This window comes from Ascaphus truei, chromosome 1 (genome assembly GCF_040206685.1).
Source record: "Ascaphus truei isolate aAscTru1 chromosome 1, aAscTru1.hap1, whole genome shotgun sequence".
NCBI lineage: Eukaryota > Metazoa > Chordata > Amphibia > Anura > Ascaphidae > Ascaphus > Ascaphus truei.
The window spans coordinates 350,238,770-350,266,509 of NC_134483.1; the positions used below are offsets into that span (position 1 = coordinate 350,238,770).

General features: G+C 45.6%; 1 protein-coding gene across 1 annotated transcript in view; it reads left to right on the forward strand.

Annotated features, from left to right (window-relative positions):
- The window catches only part of SLC39A8 (solute carrier family 39 member 8), a 48,778-nt gene extending 38,416 nt beyond the window's left edge, over positions 1-10,362 (forward strand). The window contains exons 7-9 of the mRNA XM_075609087.1: positions 3,035-3,242; positions 3,903-4,087; positions 9,601-10,362. Of these exons, the coding sequence (XP_075465202.1) occupies positions 3,035-3,242; positions 3,903-4,087; positions 9,601-9,750 (543 nt within the window). The 3' untranslated portion in view covers positions 9,751-10,362. The remainder of the gene's footprint in view (positions 1-3,034; positions 3,243-3,902; positions 4,088-9,600) is intronic.
- The last annotated feature ends 17,378 nt before the right edge of the window (positions 10,363-27,740 follow it).

A 27,740-nucleotide genomic window follows, 5' to 3' on the forward strand; every position in this document is an offset into this window, starting at 1 on the left:
CAGTGTCCCTTCAGGCCTTATTCCAATGATGAGGATGATGCCTATGTGGCCCCAGAAAAAGGGCTGCAGCCAGAGGAATATTTTTTTTTATGTGCCAAGGAACTGCAGCAGCAAGCAATGTGCTGTGGTCACAAGCAAGATACAGAAGTTTTACTTGGCAAGGGCACATCCAGTATCACTGATGAGAAAGAATGAGTGCACAGCACTGCTGATGTTTCAAAACATACCAAACTAAAGAAGAAAAAGAAAAAGTCTACAGAGCTGCCTGTAAGAGTTAGAAACTCTGCAAGCAAAGTCTGCCCTACTGTAGGACTACCAACTGGGGTTCTAGTGAATACAGTGAAAACAGCTGCAATAGCGCCTCCTGAGGTCAGGAAGAAAAATACACCTCATACCGCCTAAATTGAGGACACGTTGTGGCATTCCTGTAATGAACCCTAACCCACGGAAAAGTGGCCCTTCCGGTCCTATGAGGATACGGATAAGGATGAAGATATCTCTTATGGTGAACCTGAACCGAGTCACATCCACAAAACACCCCAAGAATAGTGGAGGTGCCTAAACTCGGTACGCATCGAACAAACAGGTTTCTATGACCCGAATATTCCTGCCAGATAACGCAACTGCAAGAAAAGCCTGGCAGATAGAGTGAAGCTGCTGAAGTTTCAAATAAAGATGGAGACCCTAGTATCCCTTATGGGTTGAGTCGTCCAAAACAAAAAGACGGAAAAAGAAAAGTGGTTCTTCACTTACCGTGGAAGGAACAGACACATCTGCAGATCCCTCTGAGAAAAAGGGGGTTAGATGCCCTGCAGCCTAGAGAAAATGGAGGATTCAGCACGCAAATATCCAGAGGGCCCAAGGCAGAAGTCGTGTAACCCAAAGAATTGTCTGTCCGGTGCCAACAGTGAGGTACCCTCAACCAACCATACCAGGAAACAGAGCCGGAACCAGTGAGTGACGATCCTTTGACCAACCCTGAAGATGCACTGCAAGCTGCCAGGCATAACTGTCATCTGCTCCGTGAAGAATTGAAAATGGAGAAAGAAAATAATGCTGAGTTACAGAAGACTGTGCTCGCAATTTACTCAGCGGCCAAGACCAAATTGGAGGATCTAAGGACGATCTAGATAATGCGAACACTACTATTACCACCATAGATGAAAAGCAGAGCAAGTCTGACAAAATGATTGCTAACTTGAAACAGAAATATTAGGATGCACTGAAAGAGATTACAATCTCTCAGCAAGAGATTCACAATTGCCATAGAGATTTGGAAGTCTCTCAGAATGAAGTTCATACTCTCCGCCTAGAGCTGGATGCCTCCCACCAAGAGATCAGCAAACACTGTACAGAACTGGAAGTCTCTAAACAGGAACTTAACAGTCTCGCTGAGGAGCTGGACATATCTCAAAAAGCTATCTACAGTCTTAGCATGGATCTTAAAGTATCTCAAAAATAGCTTCACACCCTCAACATAGAGATAGAAGTCTCACGCCAGTAGATCGGGAGTCTCAACTCAGAAGTGCGTAAATGGAAAGAGGAATACAAGGAGGCCCAGAATATTTCAGAGACTGTAAAAAGAGAAATTACAAGGCTGAAAGAAGAAAATTCTGATTTGACTTACCATATCAATGAAAAGAATGAAAAACTTCATGAGAGAAAAAATGATGAAACTATTTTAATATGAAAAGTTAGAAGCATTGGAGCAACGCACACAAGCAGAGCACATACTGCAGAACCAACTGCAAGGTCTGTGTACACACCTCCAGTATGCCAATGAGAAGCAGCGAACTGCGCAGGAAGAAAATCTGCAGACTGCTAAAGAAGTACAAGTGCTGCAGGAATGTCTTAAGAACCAAGTATATCCTTGCAGAACAGCATGAGGAACTGAAGGCTACCCTGAGCATCACAAGAGCATCGCTGGAGGCAAAGCTTAGAGGCCAGGTGACTCTGTATGAGAGGGAGCATGAGAAGCTCCAGAAACTGGAGCAAGAGATGAAGAAGCAAAGCGGCTGCTAAATCCCCAAAAGTCAGCATGCCCAGGAGAAAGATGGGTGGAAATCACAACCAGCGATGACCCTGGTGATGAAATCTGCAGAGCTCCAAAATATGAAGGATACGTGGAAACAAGCTCAGAAAAAAACACAGTGAAGAGATGAAGACCCTGAGAGGAGAATTGCAGGATGCACTCAAGAAACAGGGATCTCTCGCTGATTGTCACGGTTGTGCTCGCCACAAACCAGGACCGGACCGCGGGGCTGAGGGGGGTTATATAATCACCGACATGAGACCACGTAGTCGGATCCGGATTGCGCAGTTCGTATTCGTACATAGCAGGGTCAGGACTGGAGAAGGCAGCATAGTCAGTTGACGAACCAGGGTCAGGATTGGAGACATGAGGATCAATGTTATCCGAGCGGAGTATCGGCAACAAGATGTCAAGTAGGTCCCGCTTCAGCGTAATAGCTGCAGGGCAGGAGCGGGTTCTGCGCAAGTGGCGAAATTAGAAAGTTTGAGAAAATTTGAGCACCCCTCCTATAGGGAGTCTGTGCATTCTCCTAATGCCTTTATTTCTCTGTTAGCTTCCCTCAGCACTTCTTTCAGCTCTTTCTGGAAGAGTGTTTTAATGTTCAGGTATATCTCCAGCATCTCTGCAGCTCTTGTGAACTGTACCTCTTCTGTAGCCTGGGCCTGCTCCGTTTCTCCTCCTCGTTGCTGTCCCTGCTTCTTAAAGAAATCCGCCGCTTTGGTTATCGTGGATTGCTTTTTGCTTTTTGGGGGCATGTGAATGGTCCTTGTTAGTTCCGTTTGCTTTTGCTTTTTTTCTCTAAAATTGGCACCGTGACAGGGGTATATCTAACTGTATTCAGCGTTTGTCCCACGGAGCTACTCTCTCACAACCCTGCTACCATTGACGCCGCGCATGCATCCCCCCTTACTGCCGCACTGGCTTTTTTCATACAATATGATTGCACAGTGACAAGTTGTGACTTTAATATTTAAATTCTGATCAATATATGCTGTATTACAGGACTCAAATGAACCAACTTACTGTTGCAGAAGATTGAGGTGGACACCACTGAGAGACATTGGAACATTAGCATGGATGATTACCATAAGTGACGCCCTTCATAACTTTATTGATGGACTGGCTATTGGGGCTTCATTCACCCAATCTCCTTTGCAAGGACTCAGTACATCTATTGCAATTCTGTGTGAAGAATTTCCTCACGAGTTTGGTAAGCTGTTGGACTACAGCACATTACAAACAGTGCAACTTATTACAATAAAGTGAATTTTAATTTCAATTTCAGAAACTTTTCTGGCAGAAATCTATATGAATTTGAAATCCCAATTACCTATATATAGTCGTATTTTTCAGAATCCCTTAATTGCAAGAAAATACTTTTAAAGTCATCAAGCCAAGTTAATTCATTAGGAGGGGCATCCAACCTGCATTTTACATACCGTACATACCGTACGCTGAAAAGGCACTTCACTTACCCTCACAGCAACACTAGAAAACAAAGTGCGTAACGATTATCTAAGTGATTACATTACATTTAGAAAGAACATTTTTTTTTCTCACAAATGTGTATCTTCAACAGCAATGTGCCTTTCACACCTTCTTCTTTTGTCTTTTAAAAGTGTGTGTGAACAATTACACAGTTCTTAAACCACAAAGTGTTACTCCACTGCTAGTTCCCATTACCAAAATGTTAATGTGGCCAATAATGTGAGTCAAATGTAAGAGTGGGGACAGGAGAGCAGTATAGTGTTGCCCAAGAGAAATGTGTAATGTGTACAGAGAAGAAGAGCAGGCACATGAGCAGAAAGTAGGCCATTTTTGAGGGCGCAAACTACAGTGTATATATTTAATAACTCTTTTTTTTCTCCAGGTGATTTTGCAATTTTGATCAGCGCTGGAATGAGCATTCCCCAAGCTTTGTTCTTTAATTTTCTATCAGCGTGTTCTTGTTATATTGGACTGTTTTTTGGCGTTTTAGTTGGCAACAACTTTGAACCCAATATTATCTTTGGGCTAGCTGGAGGCATGTTTCTATATATTGGACTGGCAGATATGGTAAGGCAAAACCTTTATTTTATATTATATATAAACGTTTAGAGTGCCACCGGACCTTCCGGTATGTTCAGTCATGTTATCACCTCAGCAGCGATCACATGACCACCAGCTCTCCACGGCTGACGGAAACATAAGTGGAGGGGGCTCCGTTTTGATCAGTGGAGGGGGCTCCACATCCGTTTTGATCAGGCTGACTGTGCTGATGGAGCAGTTAGCCCAATCATCCCCTAGAAAATGAGCATTTGTTCCATGACTGGTAAGTCAATAGAGCCTGTGCTGTGCCAGGTATGTTACGAGGGCATTGTAATGGTTAGTGTTGATGCAACAGAAAATATGTCAAGTATGGACTACTATTTCTGCACGAGCTGTATATAAATTACTTTTAAGTTGAACATCCAGAGACTCTTTTGATTGTGCCGAACGAACTACATCTTTGGAGACCAATTAGGCTGTGTATCAGGCTCCCAAAAAGTGCATCTAGGAAAAGATAAAATAGTACATTTCACAGGAAAAAGAGTATTTCTTGATTCACAGCACCCAAAATTGCTGACAAAGATGTATTTGTCACTAGGTTGAAGATAATTAGAGAACCCAGTCGGGTATATGCAGTGTGGGTTCCTATTTTTGCTGTACCTTTTTTGCTCCAGGCTTTTATTTTTCGTAGGGAAATTAGCAGTTTGTCCTGGTATAAAGATTTAACAACAATGATTTACGTTTCAACAATAAAGTATGTTCGAGTAATCTGTAAGAGTGTAGTAATTCCGACATGAAGTATAAATGTAAAATTAAAAATTAAACAAATTAGGATCACATACAGTAGTGTTTCAATTTCAGTAGAAAGGACACAGATCAGTTAGAATAAAAAGTTCAATAAAATCACTTTTCTGTTATGCAGATACAGTAATGTGCCACATACTGTTTGGGATGTCCCTAAGTAACAGCTCTAACAAGTTCATGTGGTTACACTGCCACCACCTGGTAAAACTTTGATTTGCAGGGAAGGAGAGAAGGAAAGAAGTTGGTGAATCTATGTACAGTATGCATGTTTCTATATCTGTATATACTGTAGTGCCATCCATGTACATAGCGTTTCACAGCAGTAACACACGTGACATAATGAGAATAAGCGCTTCATACATAAAAGTAGACATTAGGAAAAGGAATCTCTGCCCCGAAGAGCTTACAATCTAAGTAAAATGGCCTGCTTTAAGGATCAAAAAATTGATTTTTTTTTTGTACACTTCTTTTGATTCACTCACCTGAGCAGCTTCTTCCTTTACCCCAAATCCATGGGTTTGGGTAAGGTATATGTCTATTTGATTCCTATGATGTGTTACTCACCACTTGATGCCAATGTTTCCTGTAGGTTTGCCTGCTATTTTGCTCTTTAATGTCAAGTAATACAAATATGTATATAATATGAAGCAGCACAAGCATTGATTAGAAAGCTTATCTGTATGCTGTCCTGTAACTGCCCTTTGCTGGCTCTACCAGCAGCACAGGAAGACACTGAGACCAGACAATGGAAGAGTCCCCCACGTGCTACATTTGGACGTTGTGTAGACCCAGCGGAGGGCAGTTACAAACCAGGACAACATACAGATAAGGGATTTCTGCTTTAAATTTCTCGACAGTACTGCTGTCCTACCGTTTGGCATTAGCACAATCATCTTCAACCTTTTTATCTCTGTTTAGAGTAAACAGCGCATTTGTGTTGGCTTGAATGACAAATGTGAACACATACAGAATAATAGTAAACTTTAAACTACCTACTGAAATGCTGTTGGCGTTTGACATAACATTAAAGCATAATCCTCAATAATGCACTAAGGGAATAATTCTATATGGTGCGGCCGTGGGGATTTTAGGCCAAAAACTAGTGAAACGACTGATTGCGACCATATAGGATAAAATATTTTTAATCCTTAAAAAGAGAGGAAGCATAATTCTGAATTGAATCAAAATTATTTAATTCTGAATTATAATAGAATATAGGCAAACCCTTAAAAAAATGTATAATATACCAATATATATCTATATATATAGATAGATATATATAGATATGCATAATTTTATTGTAAAAAATATATAAAAATTAAATATTTGGGATATCATAACAAATATATACAAAAATCATAAGGATTTGTCTAAAATACTCAAACAAAATGTGAACTCACAAGGCAACTAAAGATGTGGCATGGTTGAATACTAGGGAATGAAAGCCCCTAAATCTATTTCTATATTTAAATGTTGTAGTTCCAAGGTGTTAAGTTTGTATACAGTCTCGTTGTGCCAAATGTTAAGAATTAGCAACAATATGAATGTGAGGAGAAGGAAAGAGGGAATTAAAGAGGCAATCCATGCATCTTAAAATAACATTTAAAAAAAAATCTTATTTTTGCTTTAATATATGCAGCATTTAATTACTTTTATTGAGAACTAATTACCTAAGCTGTGAATCGATTGGTTCTCCTGTGATCGATCAGCAAAATCCTGTTTCCCAGGGTTCACTAAATGGCTGCCTTTCAGTTTCAAATCAATGCTTCCATCAGTGTAACTCAGCAGCTACAATGTATTCTTACATTGCTAAGGTAACATTATCTATTGTTACAGTTTACAGCTCAAACTGCTGGGAATATTGGCAACAACTTATCACAAACAGGAAAGTGTGCTAAACCCTGCTATAGAAATAAAAGGGTGCTCAGTATATTAAAACTCATTAAAAAGGGAAAAAAGTATGTGGTATAGGCAGCACTTTCACTAAAAAAAGAACGCTTACATTTTTTTAAAATGTGGAGTAGGTGCAGGGGAACTCTGAGGGACCCTAATCCCGCGTCTTCAAGGTACAGACGAACAGAGGGGTTCCCAGCATGTAAAATAAATGACGGTAAAATGTTGGGTATATGCCAAAAAAGTGTAAATTGTATTCTGAAAATTGACTTGTGCTACAGAGCAACAATGTGATCAGTACACGGGAGTAAAAAATATCTTTACAAGCTTAATGGTGAAGCCTAAGAGAGAGGGAGCTTTATACTTTGACAAAGCGCTGCACAAGCGCGAAACGCGTTAGAGGATCACTTGGCCCACCTGTATGTTCCTGTGTACTTCCCTCATGGATTAAAATCACCTTGTTTTAACGGCACTCAACTGTTTGGTCCCCATTTTTGTTGCTGTGCTCTTCTGGTTCCTTGCGTCCAGCTGGATCAACTAGGAACCTCTTGTGTCTAAGGGAGAGGGAGGGTGGTAGGGGAAGGGAGTGTCACAAACAGGATACAAAAAAAGGAGAGAAAAAAAACACTGGGTGAAGAAAAATGCAAAAATATGGGGGGCAAACATTTGGGGTAGTAGACCTTCTACAGACCCATTCCCACAGTCCCAGATGGGTCTATGGTACTTCCCTGTAACCTCACCACTGTCCTCCCTCTATTGGACTAAAAACGAATAGTAACACACCAATATATAACAGGTAAGATCAATAGTGTATCATGGAATAGATTCAGTCAGTAAGGCAATCTACTCTGACCTATAATCTAATGTGTGCACACCACCTCTGAACTACTGAACAATGGAAAATGATCAGTGCATGTCCTATGACTAGGCGCACACGTTCCAGTGATTACTGATGAGGCAACCTGTCAGTATATATGTATTGCTAAAAGATCAAGGCAACTGATTAGACTATCTGGGAGGCACTGGGGCTCCCATGTGCATCAAGGGTGGAGTAAACTCCAAAACACAGCAGGTTCGGATATGATAACTGGTAACAATACGTGTGTGTGTGTCTGTGTCCGTCAGCGAGATCAGTCTGGGAGGCATGGCCATCATTTATTTTGCGTACTGGGAACCTCTGTGTTGTTCATTAAAAAGGGCACTAAGAGTTGAATTTTAAAATAAAAAAAGGTCGTAAATATTATGTAATTCAGGAAGGTGACGAGCACACTAGGCAGTGCACTCAGAATAGAATTCACTTAGATGCACACCACATACATTAAAATATAACCTTTATTGACATTACATAAAACATATATTACCGATAATGTAGGTGTAACCAAGATTAAAAGTGGATTAAATTAAATATGACGACTGTTTTACATCTACTCTAGATATAAGCCACTGAATAGCAAATGATGCTAATAATCTAGGAGATATAAGGCAGATACAGCCGTGGTATAGGTAGACCACCTAGGACCAAAGCTAAGATGGCACCTATAAATCCCATATATTGATAATAACAGATAGGTGCAAAAAGTTACAATCATATGTGGGGAGCTCACTATATAGAGAGTAAGGTATGGAAAAGTCCTAATAACAGACTACTGCTCCTAATAAGGTGGTAATACTAGGTCAAATACACGTAGTGATTGTCATGGATATAGTGTGATCCAGACAGAGACTAGAGGTGTATACAGCAGAAAAGGTAGAACTCCCAAGGAGAGCAGGTTAATGTGGCAGAGCCTAATATCCTGACCCAACACTGCACCAGAGTCACACAGAAATCACCGCAGATGTTATGAGCCGTAGGCACCACACATATATAGACAGGCACAGCAAATAAGTGCCAGTTAAACCCACACTCAAACTATAGAAGTGTAACTGTTGATCAGCTGTAGATTCGTCCCTATTAAATAGAAAGACTTCCAAGTAGGAGTCTTACAACATCACTACGTGCCCTACGCACGTTTCCCTCCAGCTATGGAGCTTCCTCAGGGACATTTAGTCATTATTATGTAATTCAACAGAACTTATTTATTTAAAAAAACAAAACAAAAAAAAACACATGTAGGATATTGCTTGGATTGCTCCTTTAAACATTGCACATAGGCAACATGCTTTGGAGAGTGAAAGAATGATATTGGAAGCCATAGGAGTTAACGAGATGCCATGCGAGAGTGTACACAGAGAGAAAAGGAGTAGTCCCGTGACAGACACCCGACAGGTCGAGAGGAGGAGAGAGAAGATCAAGAACTAGCAATAGAGACAATGAAGGCGTGGTTAGAAAGATAAGAGGAGTGCCAGGAGAGGGTTTTGTTACTGATACCAAGAGAGTAAATAATCTGCAGGAATAGAAAGTGTTTGACAGTGTCAAGTCGACAGAGAAGTCAAGCAAAATGAGAAGGGAGTAGAGCCCTTGAGATTTGGCAGTGTGGAGATCATTACTATAGTACATGGCTACACTTTACAGCACAATGCTATTTTATGCTGTGACTGCACATGATTTGTAAATATGCACCATTTTTGGAAATGAAAACATAATAACGTAAAACATCAGTAGTTCTTAAACAGGGCCTGCCATCTCTCAGCCAACACGTGCCACTGAATGTACAGAGGGATATCAAAGAAAATAGGAGAAAACTGAACAAGATTTAAGCATTGATAAATAAAGTATGGGGACTAATTAGTATAGCTTCAACATAAAAAAAATGCTTGATGTAAGAGTCTGATATCTGTACTGTAAGAAACTCAATTCAAGAAGACTGACTGGTGTTAATAAGTGTCATTTTTCTATCTTTCAGTTGCCAGAGTTGAATGAAATGGTCAAAGATAAGATAAAAGGAAGGAAAACTGACTTGACCTATTTCATTATTCAGAATGCTGGTTTGCTCTCTGGATTCGCCATTATCCTGCTAATTACTTTGTATGCAGGGGAAATCCATTTGGACTGAGAAGAATCCTCTAATGGCAAGAATAATCTAGGATGCCGAAACACTGTGACTTCTTAAAAGTTATATGAACTTTTGCCTTCTGTTTCATCAAACCTCAAGAAATAAATGATCAATTTGTATGCACTTTTGGATAAAAAGACTTTGAAATCAGATTCAAGGAGGGAATAATGAACTGCTGTTATCTTAGAGAATTTATATAAATATTTGATGTGTTTTTTTTTTAATTGGATGCACCGGGCATTACCTGTACAGTGTTATAGTGAGCCAATGGTGTTACAATATATGATACATATATATCGGCAGCTACTGCCTCTTATTCCATGGGATTTTGGAAAATGAGCTCACATCCAAATCACGCAGAAATTGATAAAGTCTTAGGTACATTAGAGACTTTGATGAAATCGTGAATCCTTAATTTTTTTTCCTGCCAATTGTTACAAATACATTTTTGCTTGGTTGCACTTGGAAGCAAATAGGAATAGCGCAGCACTGAAATAAATGAAGCTGAAATACAACCCACTATTTATGTGTACTATTAAATTGCGAATTTTATTTTAAGAACACATTTTTGATAAACAATAAAATTTTCAGAGAAAAACTTAACTGTTTAAGAAAAGTGATTTATAAAAGCCTTGTTTTAATCTGTGTACGAATGAAAGTAGTGCTCAATTTTAGCAGTTATACTCACTCTTTTGCTATGTATTAGTATGTTTGCATGTGATACCATCCAGAGGAAAGCAACCAAAAAACCCCAGTGAAATATCATCTAATGATATCTCATAAGGGAAAAATAAATGCCTTCCTGACTCCAAATATAACCCAAATTATTGAGGAACCGAGGGGCGTTACTGGATTTGGTAATATCAAACAATGTAGAAGTAATAACAAATATTCAAGTCAGGGAACATTTGGGAAACGGTGATCATAACATGGTATCATTTTAAATACATTATCTGAAACCTTATTATACGAGTTCAACAAAGACTTTACATTTTAGATAAGCTGATTTTAACAAACTGAGGAATCTACAAGGAATAAATTGGGATGCTTTTTTGCTGGATATTATATATATATATATATATATATATATATATATATATATATACAGCTCAACTCCGTTATAACGCGGTCGTCGGGGGCCACCCGATCCAACTGCGCTATAACTGGGGTTGCGCTAATTAAAAAAAACAAAAATGGCCGCACGCACACGATCGGGAGGAGGGAGGAGGTGGAGTGAGGCGTCGGCAGCCCTACATGTCCCCTAGCAGCCACTGTAGTTCTCCCAGCATTCCTCGCATTCCTCTCAGCAGCTCCGCACCATCCAACCACGCATCCCTGCAATTATCCTCCAGCCTCGCACCGATCCCCCCCACCTATTCCCCCCAGCCTCGCATTGATCCCCGCATCGCCCCCCCAGCCTCGCGCCAATCCCTGCACGACCCCCCTGCCTCGCGCCGATCGTCCAGCCTTGCACCGTTCCTCCCCCCCCTAGCAGCCCCACGCTGCTGCCAAAGGGTGGCTGTGACATCAAAGGTAGGGGGGCTGTGTGTGTGGTGTGTGTGTGCTGTGTGTGCTGTGTGTGCTGTGAGTGTATGCAGTGTGCTGTGAGTGTATGCAGTGTGCTGTGAGAGTGTGCTGGTGCTGTGTGTGCTGTGAGTGTATGCAGTGTGCTGTGAGTGGGTTGAGCTGTATATATATATATATACTGTATAATATATATATATATATATATATATATATATACACTTATCATGGGTAATAAATGTAAAAGAAACAAGTCTAAACCAATGTGGATAAATAAACAGGTAGGGGAGGAAATGGAAAGGAAGAGGAAGACATTTAGATTTTTTAAATCAGAAGGGACAGAGAATCAGAATTATAAGGAATGTAATTTTTTTTCAAAAGGGCTCAGTTTGGCAAAAAATTAAAATGAAAAAAAGGATTGCAATGGATAGTAAGGTCAACCATAAAACGTTATTAAAGTACCTTAACAACAAATTGATGAGAAAAAGAGATTTTAGGACCCTTTCAGTGTGCGATAGGCAGGGAAATTATTTGAGATAAGGAAATAACTGGTATTAAATACATTCTTTGCCTCTGTATTTACCAGGAAGGAGTCAATTGCAAAAATAGTGCAACAGGAGGAAGCCACACCCTCCATATTAACAAACAATTGGTTAACTGTGGAAGAAGTTCTTAGGCTGCTTGATAAAAGTCAAGTAAATAAGGCACCTGGCCCTGATAGCATACATCCAAGAGATCTTAAGGAGTCAAGTTCAGTAATAGCCAAACCATTATATTTAATATTATATTTAATATTCAAGGATTACAATTAAGTTATTTATGCACCAAGATAATTCACATTTATTAATATACATTTATACACATTAATATCAGTTCAATTTTCACATATCACATTAGTATGAACCACACAATCACACATTATTTAGAGTTTTGAGTTGCGATGTCTGGATAACACAGGCTTGTTAACTTGAGACAACTAGTGACCTAGGATACATGTCCGGTCCGTTCTCTATATCTTTCTTGCTTCACTCTTTGCATTTAGATTATTTATTTGTACTGATAATTCGATCTACCAGTAGAATCAAATATTCAATATATCGAGTTTTTATAGGCTATGATTAATATTCATTTATATTTATCACTTTATTACAAGTTGATCGGTTGCTATAACCCCAAATTGGGGGCTGGGTAAATCTTTAGGATATTTAAATTGGTTTATACATAGCCGGTTCCATATTTACACTGAATAATTCCTAGGGATATCTAAATATTAAATTTAGTTTATTTCAGCAATTAATGGGTTAAAATATATATTTGCTTCAACAATTAACTAATAATAATTAAATGAATGTTCTCTCTATCTCATACATCATTCATTTATTATATAATATTGCATTTATGAGTTGGATTAATTGCATATATTTTAAATTGTTTTTGCCTTTTTTATGAAATTTGTATAACATTTGTCTATGTATTGATTTACATATAAAGTTGTGTTTTATTATATATATATTTTTTATGCAGATTGTATAATATATACTAACATTAAGTAGGTAAGCATTCATTAATGCATATGCAACACACATGAATTCTAACTAGCATTTCCCAATTAAGCTGGCTTCTGGGTATATATAGAAGTAATTAGCATATCCAGATTATCCCCTGACGAATTTAGTATAGCGGAGGAAACGCCTAGGGACACATGTGATGCTGATGTTTAGGCGTTGATCTGACACACTCCGATACCATTGACCCGAGTATACATGCTGCTGCATTGTTCCCACCCCCTGCCTGGAACAGAAAGAATTGGTGGTCTGTTTCCGGAGGAAGAATCTGACGGTGACTGCAAACAAAAGTTCCTGCTGGACGGAGACTCGTGGCAGTTCATACAGCCTTTTGAAGTGGAGGAGGAGAAGAGCAGAGTGCTGTACTTCGATCAGAGCATGAGTATATCTCATAACATGCCTTTATTTTTACTTTGTTTGTGAGTGTTCCTTTGTGAGCTTTTTGGAATAAATTGTATTTGGTTTTTATAACAGTAATGCACTAGGTTTGGGCGCTTTTTTCTTTCTCTATACAGATCCCTAGGGAGGTTGTTGTGCTCATTCAAGAAGGCTGCCTGTTTCCTATTTGTGCATTCATCCTTTTGGACTGATATATGGTTGGACTTACAATTTAATTTTGGACATTTAAGATTGTTGCAATAATTTTTTGGTATTATTTATAATGAATGCATTTATTTTTCACACATTTCCACAACAATTAATCTACTTGTGGAATATCATCCAAATAACATATTTTTTCATTGCATACATTTTTTTCCATATACAAGATTTTATTTGACATCAGCATCACATGGTTTTATTTATTATTTTTATTAGCTGTTATATATCTGTTGCTATTTTGTGAATATTTTATCATTTTATATATATACAATTGATAAGCAACCCAGTATAGAGTTTGTTATTATTGGTTCATTATATTATTGCAAGACTTATTTGTGCAGTCCTATTCTTTCTACTATATATATATATATATATATATATATATATATATATATGCTCGTATGCTCATTTGCATGTCTGCCCAGTTCTGGAACAGCATTCTTTGGACAGATGAAACTAAGGTCAACATGTACCAGAATGTTGGGAAGAAAAAAGTATGGAGAAGGCTTGGAACGGCTCATGATCCGAAGCATACCACATCATCTGTACAACACGATGGAGGCAGTGTGATGACATGAGCATGCATGGCTTACAATGGCACTGGGTCACTAGTGTTTATTGATGATGTTACAGAAGACAGAAGCAGCCGGATTAATTCTGAAGTGTATAGGGATATGTTGTCTGCTCAGATTGAGCCAAATTCAGCGAAGTTGATTGGACGGCGCTACACTTTACAGATGGACAATGACCCAAAAAATACGGCGAAAGCAATACAGGAGTTTTTGAAGGCAAATAAGTGGAATATACTGCAATGGCCTAGTCAATCAAATGATCTCAACCCGATCGAGCATGCATTTCACTTGCTGAAGACAAAACTTAAGGCAGAAAGACCCACGAACAAACAACAACTGAAGACAGCTGCAGTAAAGGCCTGGCAAAGCATCACAAAGGAGGAAACCCAGCGTTTGGTGATGTCCATGCGTTCCAGACTTCAAGCAGTCATTGCCTGCTGTTAGGAATGTGAGCACACAGCGTCTCAGGCGGAGTTCACGGCTCTCTCCTTACACTGCTCAGACCCTTCCACTACAACCACGCAAGCCCCCTTCAGCTTCATCACTTACCCCACGGCATGGTGGGACGCTCCACGAGGTTCTTCCTCCTCGTTCTGCGCCGCAGCTGTCGGCGCGGAATCGCCACCCCGCACGCACGTGCGCACCCCACGTTGCTTCCTCTCATGCACACGTTGGACTTACAGTGCACACACAAAAGCCCTTGAACTTATCTCCACTCAGGCTCCGCCCCCAAACACCGCATGGTTACAATCTGGCTCTTGCTGAGTGTCACCTGAGCTCTAAGAACAGCAGCCAATGCACTGAAGCTCCCTGGGCTCCTCCAGGCACGCCCCCTCTCCTGGTTGGCTGTTCCAGCTTTATATACCCTCTCTGTTCTGTGCTTCCTCGCTCGTCATAGTTTTTGTATGGGTGTTTCACAGTGCTTGTTCTTTGATTCTCTCGGTTTAGACGCGGCTTGGCAGACTACCCCCTTTGGCTCTCGACTTCGGATTGTTCCTGTTTTAGTACCTTCTGGCTCCCTTCGACCTCGGCACTCATCTCGATTCCTCCATACATCTCCTACCCCTGATCTCGGCAACGGCAACGTCCATTCTTCTGGGAGTACGGTATCGGCAAGTATTCTCGCAATACACCCCATCTGGCCTGGCACCATCTAATACCACAACCCGGACACGTCCCTCGCTCTGTCGGTGTGTGTATTCATACCTGCCACCTCAGTTCTAGGGACAGGTCTGGTCTGCGGGCTACTCCGGCGTAACATTATGACGAGCCCACAAGACGCAGACCAGGCCGAACTGAGGCAAGCAATCTCTACGCTGATACAGCAAAACCAGGCCATGGCTGATCAGATTGTGGCCCTAGCGCGCCAAATGGCTAAACTTTCGGCTCTGGTACCGGAAGCACCTGTTCCTCTTTCTCCTCCACAGGCTGCAGAACCAGTCAGACCCAGCAGTCAGGACGTGAAGATACCGCCTCCCAAGCCGTACGCTGGCAACCCGCAGGAGTGCAGAGGTTTCCTTAACCAGTGTGAGGTTCAATTTGAAATGGCACCCCTTCAGTACGACACCGGCCGGAAGAAGGTAGCCTACGTGTACAACCTACTGACGGGCAGCGCGCTGGCATGGGCCTCGCCAGTCTGGGAGTTGCGCCCGGACCTGACACAAGACTACCTAGCCTTCAAGGGTGAGTTCCGACAAGTCTTTGATTCCCCTGCACGCCGGGAGATGGCGTCTGTTTCCCTCCTCCAGATAACTCAGGGGCGAAGATCGGTGACACAGTATGCAGTGGAATTTCGCACGCTCGCCGCCGAGACGAACTGGGGACAAGAGCCGCTCGTCTCCGTCTTCTGGCAAGGTCTCTCGGAGTCCATCAAGGACGAGCTTGCTCGGCAACCCAGGCCAGACCAATTGGAGGCGCTCATTGACTTGGCCGTACGTATTGATCAACGCATCCAGGTACGACGCTCGGAGCGTCAGAATGCCCGGCCACTAACCTTCCAAGCACCCTTCCCCAACTCTCCTCTGGTCCCTAGACCACCTCCTTCACAGCAGCTGGCACTGGAGCCTCCCGAGCCAATGCAATTAGGGGTGCAACAGATCCGGAATCCACTACGACAACACCGCTACGCCGGCGGACTCTGTTTCTACTGTGGATCCCCTGAACATCTGGTCCGTGCATGCCCTTTGCGTCCGGGAAATGGGAACACTCAGTGAGTATGGAGGGGCTCTCACTGGGTGTTATCTCTCATCGTCCCCTTCCCAAGGAGGCACTGCCTAAGAAACTTACGATTCCTATCTCTCTCGCAGGCGCTGAGTTTCGCACATCTACTGCTGCCTTTATCGACTCCGGTGCTGGAGGAAACTTCGTAGACCTCGATTTCGCTAAACAGAACCGGATACCTTTGGTGAAGAAGGCCCAACCTATTGCCTTGGTTGGGATTGATGGTCGTTCGCTGTCTCCACCCTTAATCTCGCTACAGACCGTACCTCTCCTGCTATCTACCTACTCCCACAGCGAGACCCTGGTACTTGACGCCATCCAGGCCCCAGGTACGCCAGTAACCCTCGGCCTACCTTGGTTGCAGAAGAACAACCCTCCAATTGACTGGGTCTCACCTACCCCCATCACCTGGAAACCGAGGTCAGGGAAGTCTCCCAAACTCTTGGCTAACACAATGACTCAGGACTCCATTCTTCCCCCTGTGTATCACCCTTTCCGTGAGGTCTTTAACAAGGTCCGCTCAGAACAATTGCCTCCTCATCGGTCCTACGATTGCCCCATCGATTTGGTCCCAGGATACACCTTGCCCAAGTCCAAGACTTACCCATTGTCGATACCTGAGTCTCAAGCCATGGAAGACTACATAAAGGAGAATCTTGAGAAAGGATTCATACGGCCCTCCAGTTCCCCGGCGGGAGCAGGGTTCTTCTTCGTGAAGAAAAAGGATGGTACTCTGAGGCCATGTATTGATTACCGGGGCTTGAACGGTATCACCATCAAGAACCGCTATCCTCTCCCCTTGATCACGGAACTCTTCGATAAACTGCGTGGGGCTAAGATATTTTCCAAATTGGATCTCCGTGGGGCTTACAACTTGGTCCGCATCAGGCAGGGCGACGAGTGGAAGACGGCCTTCAACACCCGCTGTGGGCATTATGAGTACCTCGTCATGCCTTTTGGTTTATGTAACGCCCCGGCTGTCTTTCAGGACTTTATTAATGACGTATTTCGGGAGGTGCTCAACATCTTTGTTATTGTCTATTTAGATGACATTTTGATCTTCTCCAAAAATCTTCAGGATCACATTCATCACACCTCGTACGTCCTCTCACGTCTACTCAAACATCACCTGTATGCCAAACTAGAGAAGTGTACCTTCCATCAACGCTCTACCCAATTTCTGGGCTACATTATTTCGGACGAAGGCTTTTTGATGGATCCAGGTAAACTCCAGGCAGTTACGGAATGGCCCAGACCAGAGACTCTCAAGGCTATCCAGCGCTTTTTAGGATTTGCGAACTACTATCGGAAGTTCATTCGCAATTTCTCCACTCTAGTGGCCCCCATCACGGCATTGACTAGGAAAGGGGCTGATCCTTCTGCCTGGTCCGCCGAAGCAATCTCCGCCTTCCAGGCCCTTAAAGAGGCATTCGTCACGGCACCGATCCTGCGCCACCCCAACACAGATCTTCCCTTTGTCATAGAAGTTGACGCATCGGACTGCGGTGCAGGGGCTGTACTATCACAGAGGTACTCGCCCAAGGATAAACTTCACCCTTGTGCGTATTTCTCTAAGAAATTTTCCTCCGCCGAGAGGAATTATGACGTCGGCAACAGAGAGTTATTGGCCGTTAAAATGGCACTACAAGAGTGGCGACATCTGTTGGAAGGGTCAAGGGAGCCATTTTCTATTTTAACGGACCACAAAAATTTACTTTATATCGAAGGTGCACGTCGCCTCGGTCCTCGACAAGCTCGCTGGGCGCTTTTTTTTTCTCGCTTCAACTATCATCTATCCTATATCCCGGGAACGAAGAACGTGAAGGCAGATGCGTTGTCCAGACAATACTCTTCGGAAGACAGGCCTGAGGCAGCTTTGGAACCTATCCTTCCTCCCGAGAGAATTTTGGCTACTTCCACCTTCAAATCGCTAGACAAGATCAAAAGGGACCAGCAACAGATCCCTTCAAACACGGCGATCCCCTCTAACAGGCTCTTCGTCTCGCCCAGATTCATTCCAGAGGTCCTAGATTGGGGACACTCTTCTAAAACTGCAGGTCACCCAGGTTTCAGAAGGACGTTAGACTTAATTCGTCGGAACTTTTGGTGGCCCAGTATGTCTAAAGACATTGCGGAATACACTCGCGCTTGTCCTGTATGCACCCAGAACAAGACACTTCCACAGAGACCTCAGGGACTTCTCCTCCCATTGCCAGTGCCTGCTCGTCCTTGGTCCCATATCTCCATGGATTTCATAGTCGACCTCCCTAGGTCTAGGGGCTTCAACACCATTTTAGTTGTCGTAGACAGGTTTTCGAAGATGGCCCACTTCATCCCCCTCAAGGGACTGCCCTCCTCTCCCGCCCTAGCAGACATTTTCTCTGAGCATATCTTTAGGATCCATGGCATTCCGTCTTCCATTGTCTCTGACAGAGGATCCCAGTTCGTCTCCAAGTTCTGGAGGACCTTCACTAAGAGACTGGGAATTGTCTCTTCCTTCTCCTCTGCATACCACCCCCAGTCCAATGGACAGACGGAGAGAACTAACCAGTCGCTGGAGAAATACCTCAGATGTTTCATCTCCGATTCCCAGGATGATTGGTCCCAACTCCTCTCGTGGGCAGAGTACGCGGTCAATTCGGCCCGAAGTGAATCCACCCGAGAATCTCCATTTTTTGTCAATTATGGGTTTCACCCTCCCTGCCTACCCATTTCTAATCTGGCTTCTGGGGTACCGGCGGTAGACGAACGGATTTCCACTCTCCAAGACATTTGGTCCAAGGTACAAAAGTCTCTCCACAAGGCCGCCGATACTGCTAGACTTCAGGCCAATCGCCACCGTCGGCCGGCACCCAACTACAAGCCAGGGGATTTAGTATGGCTCTCGTCAAGAAACATCCGCTTGAGAGTCCCTTCCCCTAAACTGGCACCTAGGTTTTTGGGACCCTTTCCCGTCGTGGAGCAGATTAACCCAGTGGCGTTTCGCCTTAAACTACCACCCTCCATGAGGATCCCAGACGTTTTTCATACCTCGCTATTAAAACCCCACATTGCCAATCGTTTCTTTCCTAAACAGACCAGCAAGCCAGATCCAGTCACGGTACTCAATAATGAGGAATACGAGGTACAAGCCTTACTGGACTCCCGCATCTCCAGGGGGCAGCTTCAATTTTTGGTCCACTGGAGGGGTTTCGGACCCGAGGAGAGGTCTTGGGTTCCGCTCAAAGACATCCATGCACCCAGCCTCCTGAAGACTTTTAGGAGGAAATTTCCAGACAAGCCGTTTTTGGATCGTCCTGAGGCCGATCCTGAAGAGGGGGGTACTGTTAGGAATGTGAGCACACAGCGTCTCAGGCGGAGTTCACGGCTCTCTCCTTACACTGCTCAGACCCTTCCACTACAACCACGCAAGCCCCCTTCAGCTTCATCACTTACCCCACGGCATGGTGGGACGCTCCACGAGGTTCTTCCTCCTCGTTCTGCGCCGCAGCTGTCGGCGCGGAATCGCCACCCCGCACGCACGTGCGCACCCCACGTTGCTTCCTCTCATGCACACGTTGGACTTACAGTGCACACACAAAAGCCCTTGAACTTATCTCCACTCAGGCTCCGCCCCCAAACACCGCATGGTTACAATCTGGCTCTTGCTGAGTGTCACCTGAGCTCTAAGAACAGCAGCCAATGCACTGAAGCTCCCTGGGCTCCTCCAGGCACGCCCCCTCTCCTGGTTGGCTGTTCCAGCTTTATATACCCTCTCTGTTCTGTGCTTCCTCGCTCGTCATAGTTTTTGTATGGGTGTTTCACAGTGCTTGTTCTTTGATTCTCTCGGTTTAGACGCGGCTTGGCAGACTACCCCCTTTGGCTCTCGACTTCGGATTGTTCCTGTTTTAGTACCTTCTGGCTCCCTTCGACCTCGGCACTCATCTCGATTCCTCCATACATCTCCTACCCCTGATCTCGGCAACGGCAACGTCCATTCTTCTGGGAGTACGGTATCGGCAAGTATTCTCGCAATACACCCCATCTGGCCTGGCACCATCTAATACCACAACCCGGACACGTCCCTCGCTCTGTCGGTGTGTGTATTCATACCTGCCACCTCAGTTCTAGGGACAGGTCTGGTCTGCGGGCTACTCCGGCGTAACACCTGCAAAGGATTCTCGACAAAGTATTAAAAATAAACATTTTATTTATGATTGTCTTAATTTGTCCAATTACATTTGAGCCCCTGAAATAAGGGGACTGTGTATGAAAATGGTTGCAATTCCTAAACGTTGCATACGATATTTTTGTTCAACCCCTTGAATTAAAGCTGAAAGTCTGCACTTCTATTGCATCTCTTTTATTTCATTTAAAATCCATTGTGATGGCGTACAGAGCCAAAATTATGAAAATTGTGTCAGTGTCCAATTATTTCCGGACCTAACTGTGACGAAGGAGGTCCCAGCAGTGGAGCACGACACGCAGCGGCGCTACATAAGGGTACATCAGCGTCCATGAGGGAAGCCACAGCCTGTTGGGGGAGAGGCCGTGGCGAGGGGGACGCAGCCCCAAGGCAGGGACCACTTGAAAAAAAGGGGGTCCGGCCGCAGTCTGAACAGCACGCGGGCCGGGTGTGGCAGATGGCACCAACCAAGGAAAAAGAGTGGCGGAGCACGTGAGGCCACTAGCAGGCACGTTCCGGGGGGGGGACAAGCCCCAGTTGGTTATCCGCCGGAACTCGGGTTGTCTCGAGGCATACGGGTAGGGGGGCGAGGTTACTAGCAATAGCTGACAAGCCTTTGGGGGGCAATCTCGTCTTCTCTTACAGGAAAATAAGGACCTGTCGGGACACGATCGATCTCGCTTCACAGCGCTGGTACGTTGTCCACGGCTCGTAAGCGCACCGGCCGCCCCGTCAGATCGTCAAAGGAAGGGAAGAAGAGAGCGCACCCGGGGGTTGGTCCCGACAGATGGTTTGCATCGCCGCCGGGGACGGGGGCGTCACAGGGTAAGCCCAAAAAGTCAGGTGCAAACAAGGAAGTCGGTACCTTGCCAGGCATCGCCAGTTCTCCAATGCCGCCATTGTCAGACTTGGGGGGGATGAACGATGCCGAGGCGAGATTGATCAACGCGGTAATAAAGGGCATCCAGGTGGCGTTATTGGCAGCAGTCAAGCAACGTGCAAGAGGGCATCAGCGGCAAGTTAAGCGAAGCGCAAGAGGGCATCAGCGGGGCTGGGGCAACACCAGTAGCAGCAACTCAGGGACCTGGGCTGGTGGCTGGAGGGAGCGAAGGCCACAGGGGGTGCGTAGATAGCACCACCAGTCAGTCAGGAAGCGGCGGCAACAGCGGTAGGGCCCGCGCAGGCGCACGAACAAGGAAAGGGCCAGGTAGCGGCAGTTGGCGTAGTAGGAGTGGGTTCAGCCACAAACACATTGTTGGGGCATGGGGGGAGTGGGGCTGAAACCACAGGGGTGGGGACTGGGGTAACATCAAAACGGTTGCCGGATGCGGCATACGGAGACTCGTACACTGCAGTTTTGCGATCACTGGGGTCACATTTATCACCAGAGGTCAAAGAAACTATTTGGGCAGGAGATTACGTCGACATACTGTCTCTACTTCTGGGGTATAACGAGGCAGTAGCTAAATCAAACAAGAAAGGGGAGGCTAGGAAGGAGGACGTCGAAAAACGTTTGTTCCCGCACACTTTTACCAACGTCATAGGCATTCGGGATATTGGCGGGCGTAGCAGGCGAAAAGGAGCCACTGTTATGCTCTGCCTTATTTAAGTACCAGGACACGATCAGGAGAGCGTTTCCAAAACACGGGGGTATGCGCTGGTGGAGTTACGACGAGGATTTTAGGCGGAGTATGGCGGCTAATAAAGGAGTGGTAACATGGAATTGTAAGGACGTCGATCTCTATTTGGAGCACATGGCAGGGGGAGAGGGGTTGTCCTTTCGCGGGGCATACAGCCCCAGGGGCGCCTGGCGCGGGGGTTTTCAGACTCGCGCAGCGGGGAAGGGACGCGCTTCCAATAAGTAGCCAGGAGTGTGTTGGGGCTTCAACGAGGCCAAATGCAGATTCGACAATTGTCGATTCCAACATACCTGCGCCGGGTGTGGGGGCCAGCACCCCATGGTTAAATGCTTCAAAAGAGACAATAATGGGTTTAGGGGAGCAGGACAGCAGGGTGGGCAGGATGGCGCGTATGCCAATTTTGGCCGAGGCAATGGCGCCGTGGCTGGAAAGATACCCCAATAAGGCGGCATCCGGGTTATTGCGGGAGGGGTTCAGGGCGGGTTTCTGGATCCCTTTTGATAATCAGGCGGGTTTAGGGGATAAGGGGGCCAGCGAGAGGAACTTAAAGTCAGTCAGGCTGAACGGAGCGGTAGCAACGGAGACAATCGAAAAGGAGATTGAGTTGGGCAGGATGGCAGGCCCTTTAAGGTCACCTCCTCTTAGCAACCTGAGGGTGTCACCATTGGGGGTAGTTCCCAAGAAGGAGGAAGGGGAGTTCAGGCTAATTCAACATCTATCCTACCCCAAAGGGTCATCGGTCAACGACGTGATAGATAGGGAATTATGCTTAGTGAGCTACGCCACTTTTAACCAGGCGGCGGCGCTGGTGGGGCAGATGGGACAGGGAGCACTGATGGGGAAGGCGGACTTTAAGTCGGCTTTCAGGCTCTTGCTGGTACACCCAAACTGTTTCCATCTATTGGGATGCAGGTTGGAAGGGAACTACTTCGTTGACCTTTGCTTACCAATGGGGTGTGCGCTGTCATGTTTCTACTTCGAAACTTTCAGCACATTTCTGGAATGGGTGGTCCGGGAAAGAGTGCAGGCAGTAGGGATCTTGCATTACCTTGACGATTTCTTGTTTGTGGGGCCCAAAGGATCCGGTTTGTGCGCCAGATGGCTGGGTCAATTTTCAGCCATGGCTCGGGAATACGGGGTTCCACTGGCGGCCGAGAAGACCGTAGCTCCCACCACCACCCTGAGCTTCCTGGGCATAGAAATAGATTCCATCCAAAGGGAATACAGGTTGCCTCCCGAGAAGCTAATAGCGTTAGAAAGGATGATCAAATAGTTTATGCGGTTGAGAAAGACCTGACGGGCCACTTGGTGTTTGCAGCACGCATTATGCCGGTAGGGAGGGTGTTTTCCAGGCGTTTGTCTGCAGCCACAGCAGGAGTAAAACACCTCACCCACTTGTCATGGTGAGATTATGGCAGGCTGTATAGTCACACATAAATATATATAACAGTTGATATATATTTATAACTGGGTCTGAACTGGGACGAGACTTAGATATGATAAAATATAATTTATTCCTTGATAAAGGTGAACACACAGAAATGTACAAATAACAGGCAAAATATAGACACTTACGTAAAATGGAAATGATGAAGTCACATCTGGACTGGCAGTTCATACAGCACTCTTCATAGTCATCAAGACACCAAAGACATGAAAAGACCTCTGGCAGGAAGACAGTGCATAGCGTTTCTCTCAGCAATCAAGATGGTATAGAACAGACTGAACACTTGAAGAACTTGAAGAACATGAACAACACTGGATAAGGGCTTGACCACAGATTATATACCTTTTGTGGCCCTATCCTTAACCTTAAGTACAGGTGATTGGCTTTCAATTACCTGCAGCCACTCACTAACGTGGGAAAGCATTCTGACCCATGCCCCCCTGTTAGTTAGCACATGCGCAGTAGAACTCTGGGGTCTCATTTCTGAAGCCCCACATTTGCATAAGGAATGCCAGCCAGTCTATCCATTTGGAGTTCTGGCAGGAAAACCTTTGTTGAAAGGTGTGAAATGGGACACTTAAAGACTGCTCTGGTTTGAGTCTGCTCCGCCCTCAGGTAAACAGGGAGGGTGACAAAACCCTTTGAACAATACTTAAGTCCTAGACATTGGGTCGCCTCTAGGGCCATCTGCTATCCTGGTATGCAAAAGAATTTCCTCTGGGTTCTATCCATACCTTGGGACACAGTATTAAACATAAAACATAAACGTATTAAAATATCCGGTTCCGCTGGGTCCAGCAGGTCCAAACTTCCCAGTTCTCAATGTCGGAACTGGGACACCATATGGTCCAAAAAGAGACGTGCTACGACCTTCGGAACCGGAGTTACACAAATGCACCTTAAATCATTTTTCATTTTAATACAAAAATCTCCGCTAAAAAGAAATCTCAGCTTTTCACTAAATCCCCATTGAAAACAACGGGCTCTGCCGCCATGGGTTTCAATGGAGCAACTCCACCGTTGTAGTCAATGGAGTTTCCTACCATAGACTTTCAATGGGGAACCGCCGCCATTGAAGTCTATGAGAAAATCCACAAATCTTTACATTCGTCCATACTCCGTCTGGTTGGTCTGAGGGGGCTGGGAATGGGCATGCATTAAAGCCGGAACATTGGCTACATGCCACCCAAATCCCATCCCTCTGGGCATTCCAGAACCGGAGATATGGACTTACACATTTCAACATTTTACACTTAGTCATTTTTCACCATGCGGCTTTTCCCCCATTAGAATCAATGGTAAAAGTCCCGAAATTTCAAGGGGGTCCATACTCCGTCGGGTTGGTCCAAGAGGGTCAAGGATGGTTCTGCAGTGATGCCGGAGCAGTGACTACAGATACCCCAAGCCTTGATCCTCTGGTCCCTCCGGAACCGGAGATATGGATTCCTAAATTACAGCATTTCACACTTAGTAATTTTTCGGAGCTGTTTCTGCCGCCGCCATTGAAGCCTATGGCACGACCCGCTCTTCTCGGTTTGACCCTTATCGGGGGTCCAGGATACGGGGACCCGGTTGTGGTCGAGTTGGGGGAGGTCTAGGAACTAGGGACAGAAAGAATTTTATTTCTAGGGCCCCCAGAACAGTTTATTCCCACGCCACTTGTCGTTGAACTTGACTTGTAAGTGATCAAAGCTCTCCTATTGAAAATGTATCCGCTTTGCGGTTAAGCGGTTTGGAAGGCAGCCAACTCGTTCCTGGAAAGCTCTTTCGATGGTTTCTCCATTGAAGTCAATGAGCCCATAGACTTTCAATGGGAAACCGCCGCTCTCCCTCTCAGACGCCATCTGCTGGTCTTTTAAGGAACCGGACTTCACAGCAAGATTCACCATTAAAAAGCATTGAGCCCTAATGGCGGCCTATGGGAACCTGCAAAATGGTGCCTGAAAAGGCGGGAAAATTACACAAAGGGCTATAATCACTATACCACTATTAACCCTTGTGCTCCCGGATGGATCCCAGTGTGTCTGTGTGTGATGCAGACACTGATTAACAATAAAACATGGGGGAACAGGGGATATACATTTTCAGGTTATGACAAGGGTTAAATCACACGTCTGGGCCTCAGCCCAGTTACCCCTTGTCTCCCTGGTGAGGTTAGAGGGTGGCCAATTGGGGTGTAACCCCTTTAATCCCGGGCCAAATCCTCTCCATCGTCACACCACTTAAATCGAGTCACAGCGGAGATCCGGAGGGATTTAGAGGTGTGGCTCGAATTCTTGGGTAAATACAACGGGAGAACGTTATGGAGGGGGCGGCCGGTTCGGAACTCCGAGCTGCAGCTCTTCACCAACGCCTCTGGAGCAGTGGGTTTTGGCGCATATTTCAGGGGGGCATTGTGCGCAGATGCATGGCCGGTAGAATGGAGAGGGACCCACCTTGTCAAAAACCTGACATTCCTGGAACTGTTCCCACTGCTAGTTGCTGTGCACTTGTGGGGGTCCTGGTTCGCGAACCGAGAGGTTACGTTTTGGTCAGACAACATGGGCGTAGTGGAGGCGGTGAACAACTTCGGATCACGGTCCCCACCGGTGCTGGCGCTACTGCGGCAATTCGTGCTGCGGTGTCTGCAGCTGAACATCGCATTCAGGACTAGACATGTACCAGGGGTGGAGAACAGCATAGCTGCCGCATTACCACGTTTGCAGATGGAGCGGTTTCGGAGTTTGGCACCAGGGGTGGAGATTCACGGCGAGCGGTGTCCAGCGGCCTTGTGGGAGTTGGGGACAGTGGCGTGATGGAGTTAATCAGGGCATCACTCGCCCTGGGTACGTGGGGGGCATACACAGCAGCATGGCGGGACTTTATAGTATACGAAGGGGCAGCGGGAGCGAATTCCTCAGACGCGGACATGCTGCTCAGCTACATGTTGGGCTTAAAAAACGGGTCTGGCGGGAGGGACCATCGGTAGACAGATGGCAGGGATATCCTTCTTCTTAAGGCTGAACGTCAGGGTTGACTCGACCAAGAACTTCATAGTGAAAAGGGCGCTGGCGGGCATGGTTAGGGGAGCAACCACCAGGGATAGCAGAAGACCAGCGACACCAGCGATTCTAGGGGGCTTGGTGCGCGTCATGGATGTGGTATGCTCCTCCAGCTTTGAAGCCACGCTCTTTAAGGCCACATTCGTGGTGGCATTTTTCGCAGCGTTGCAGGTGGGGGAGCTTATTTGCGCGTCCAAACAAGGAGGAGGGGGCTTGCAGCTGGCAGATGTAAGGTTAGCAGGAGGGGCACTGAGCCTGCCAATTCGCAAATCAAAAACAGATCAGGCAGGAAGGGGGGCATGGATCACGCTGAAGGGCTTACCAGGGAACTCGACCTGCCCGGTAAAAGCGGTAGGAGATTACCTGAACCGCAGGCCAAAGGAAGGGGGGCCACTGCTGGTGCACGAGGACGGGGGGGCAGTATCAAGATTCCAGTTCCTGCGCGTCTTCCGCATGTGCCTCAAGGAACTAGGGATGGAAGAGGGACAGTACGGAACACATTCGTTTCGCATTGGGGCAGCGACTGAGGCTGCACGCTTGGGGCTCTCAATACCCAGAATACAGAGGATCGGGCGGTGGAAATCTGACAGTTACCGGGGATACATTAGACCAAAGCTGGCAGGGAGCCAGGACACGGTAGCCTAGAACTCCTACAACCAGGTTTTCCCCCTCCCCCTGTGCTTCCTCAGGTTCGGCGGAGACCTGGATCGTGGGGATTCGCTTGTGCACTGGGCCGGAAAAAGGGCATTCTCACGACCGTACGGGGGAAATCTGGGGTTGGGCACAGAGCAGGCTGATGTAACATGGTGGGAGGTGAGAGGGATGCGATGGGGACAGCTATTCCTGCTGCTTATTTCACAGGCCAGGGACAGGAGGGCACCAGACATCGTCGTTATCCACACAGGGGGTAACGACTTGGCGGCAGTGCGGTCCACGGAATAATTCCACCAGATAAAGCAGGATCTGACACGTATCATGGCTTTTTGGCCAGGGATTCAGGTAGTATGGTCTGACATCATTTGCAGGTGCGTTTGGAGAGGGGCGCGGTACCCAGGGCGGGTAAACAAGACGCGAAAACGATTGAACAGAAAGGTGGGGAAATTCGTGAAGCAATGCGGGGGGTGGGTAATACATCACCCACAGTTTAGCTTTGAGGTAGGCGGTTGGTTCAGGGAGGACGGGGTACATCTGTCTGACATAGGGGCAGACATGCTGA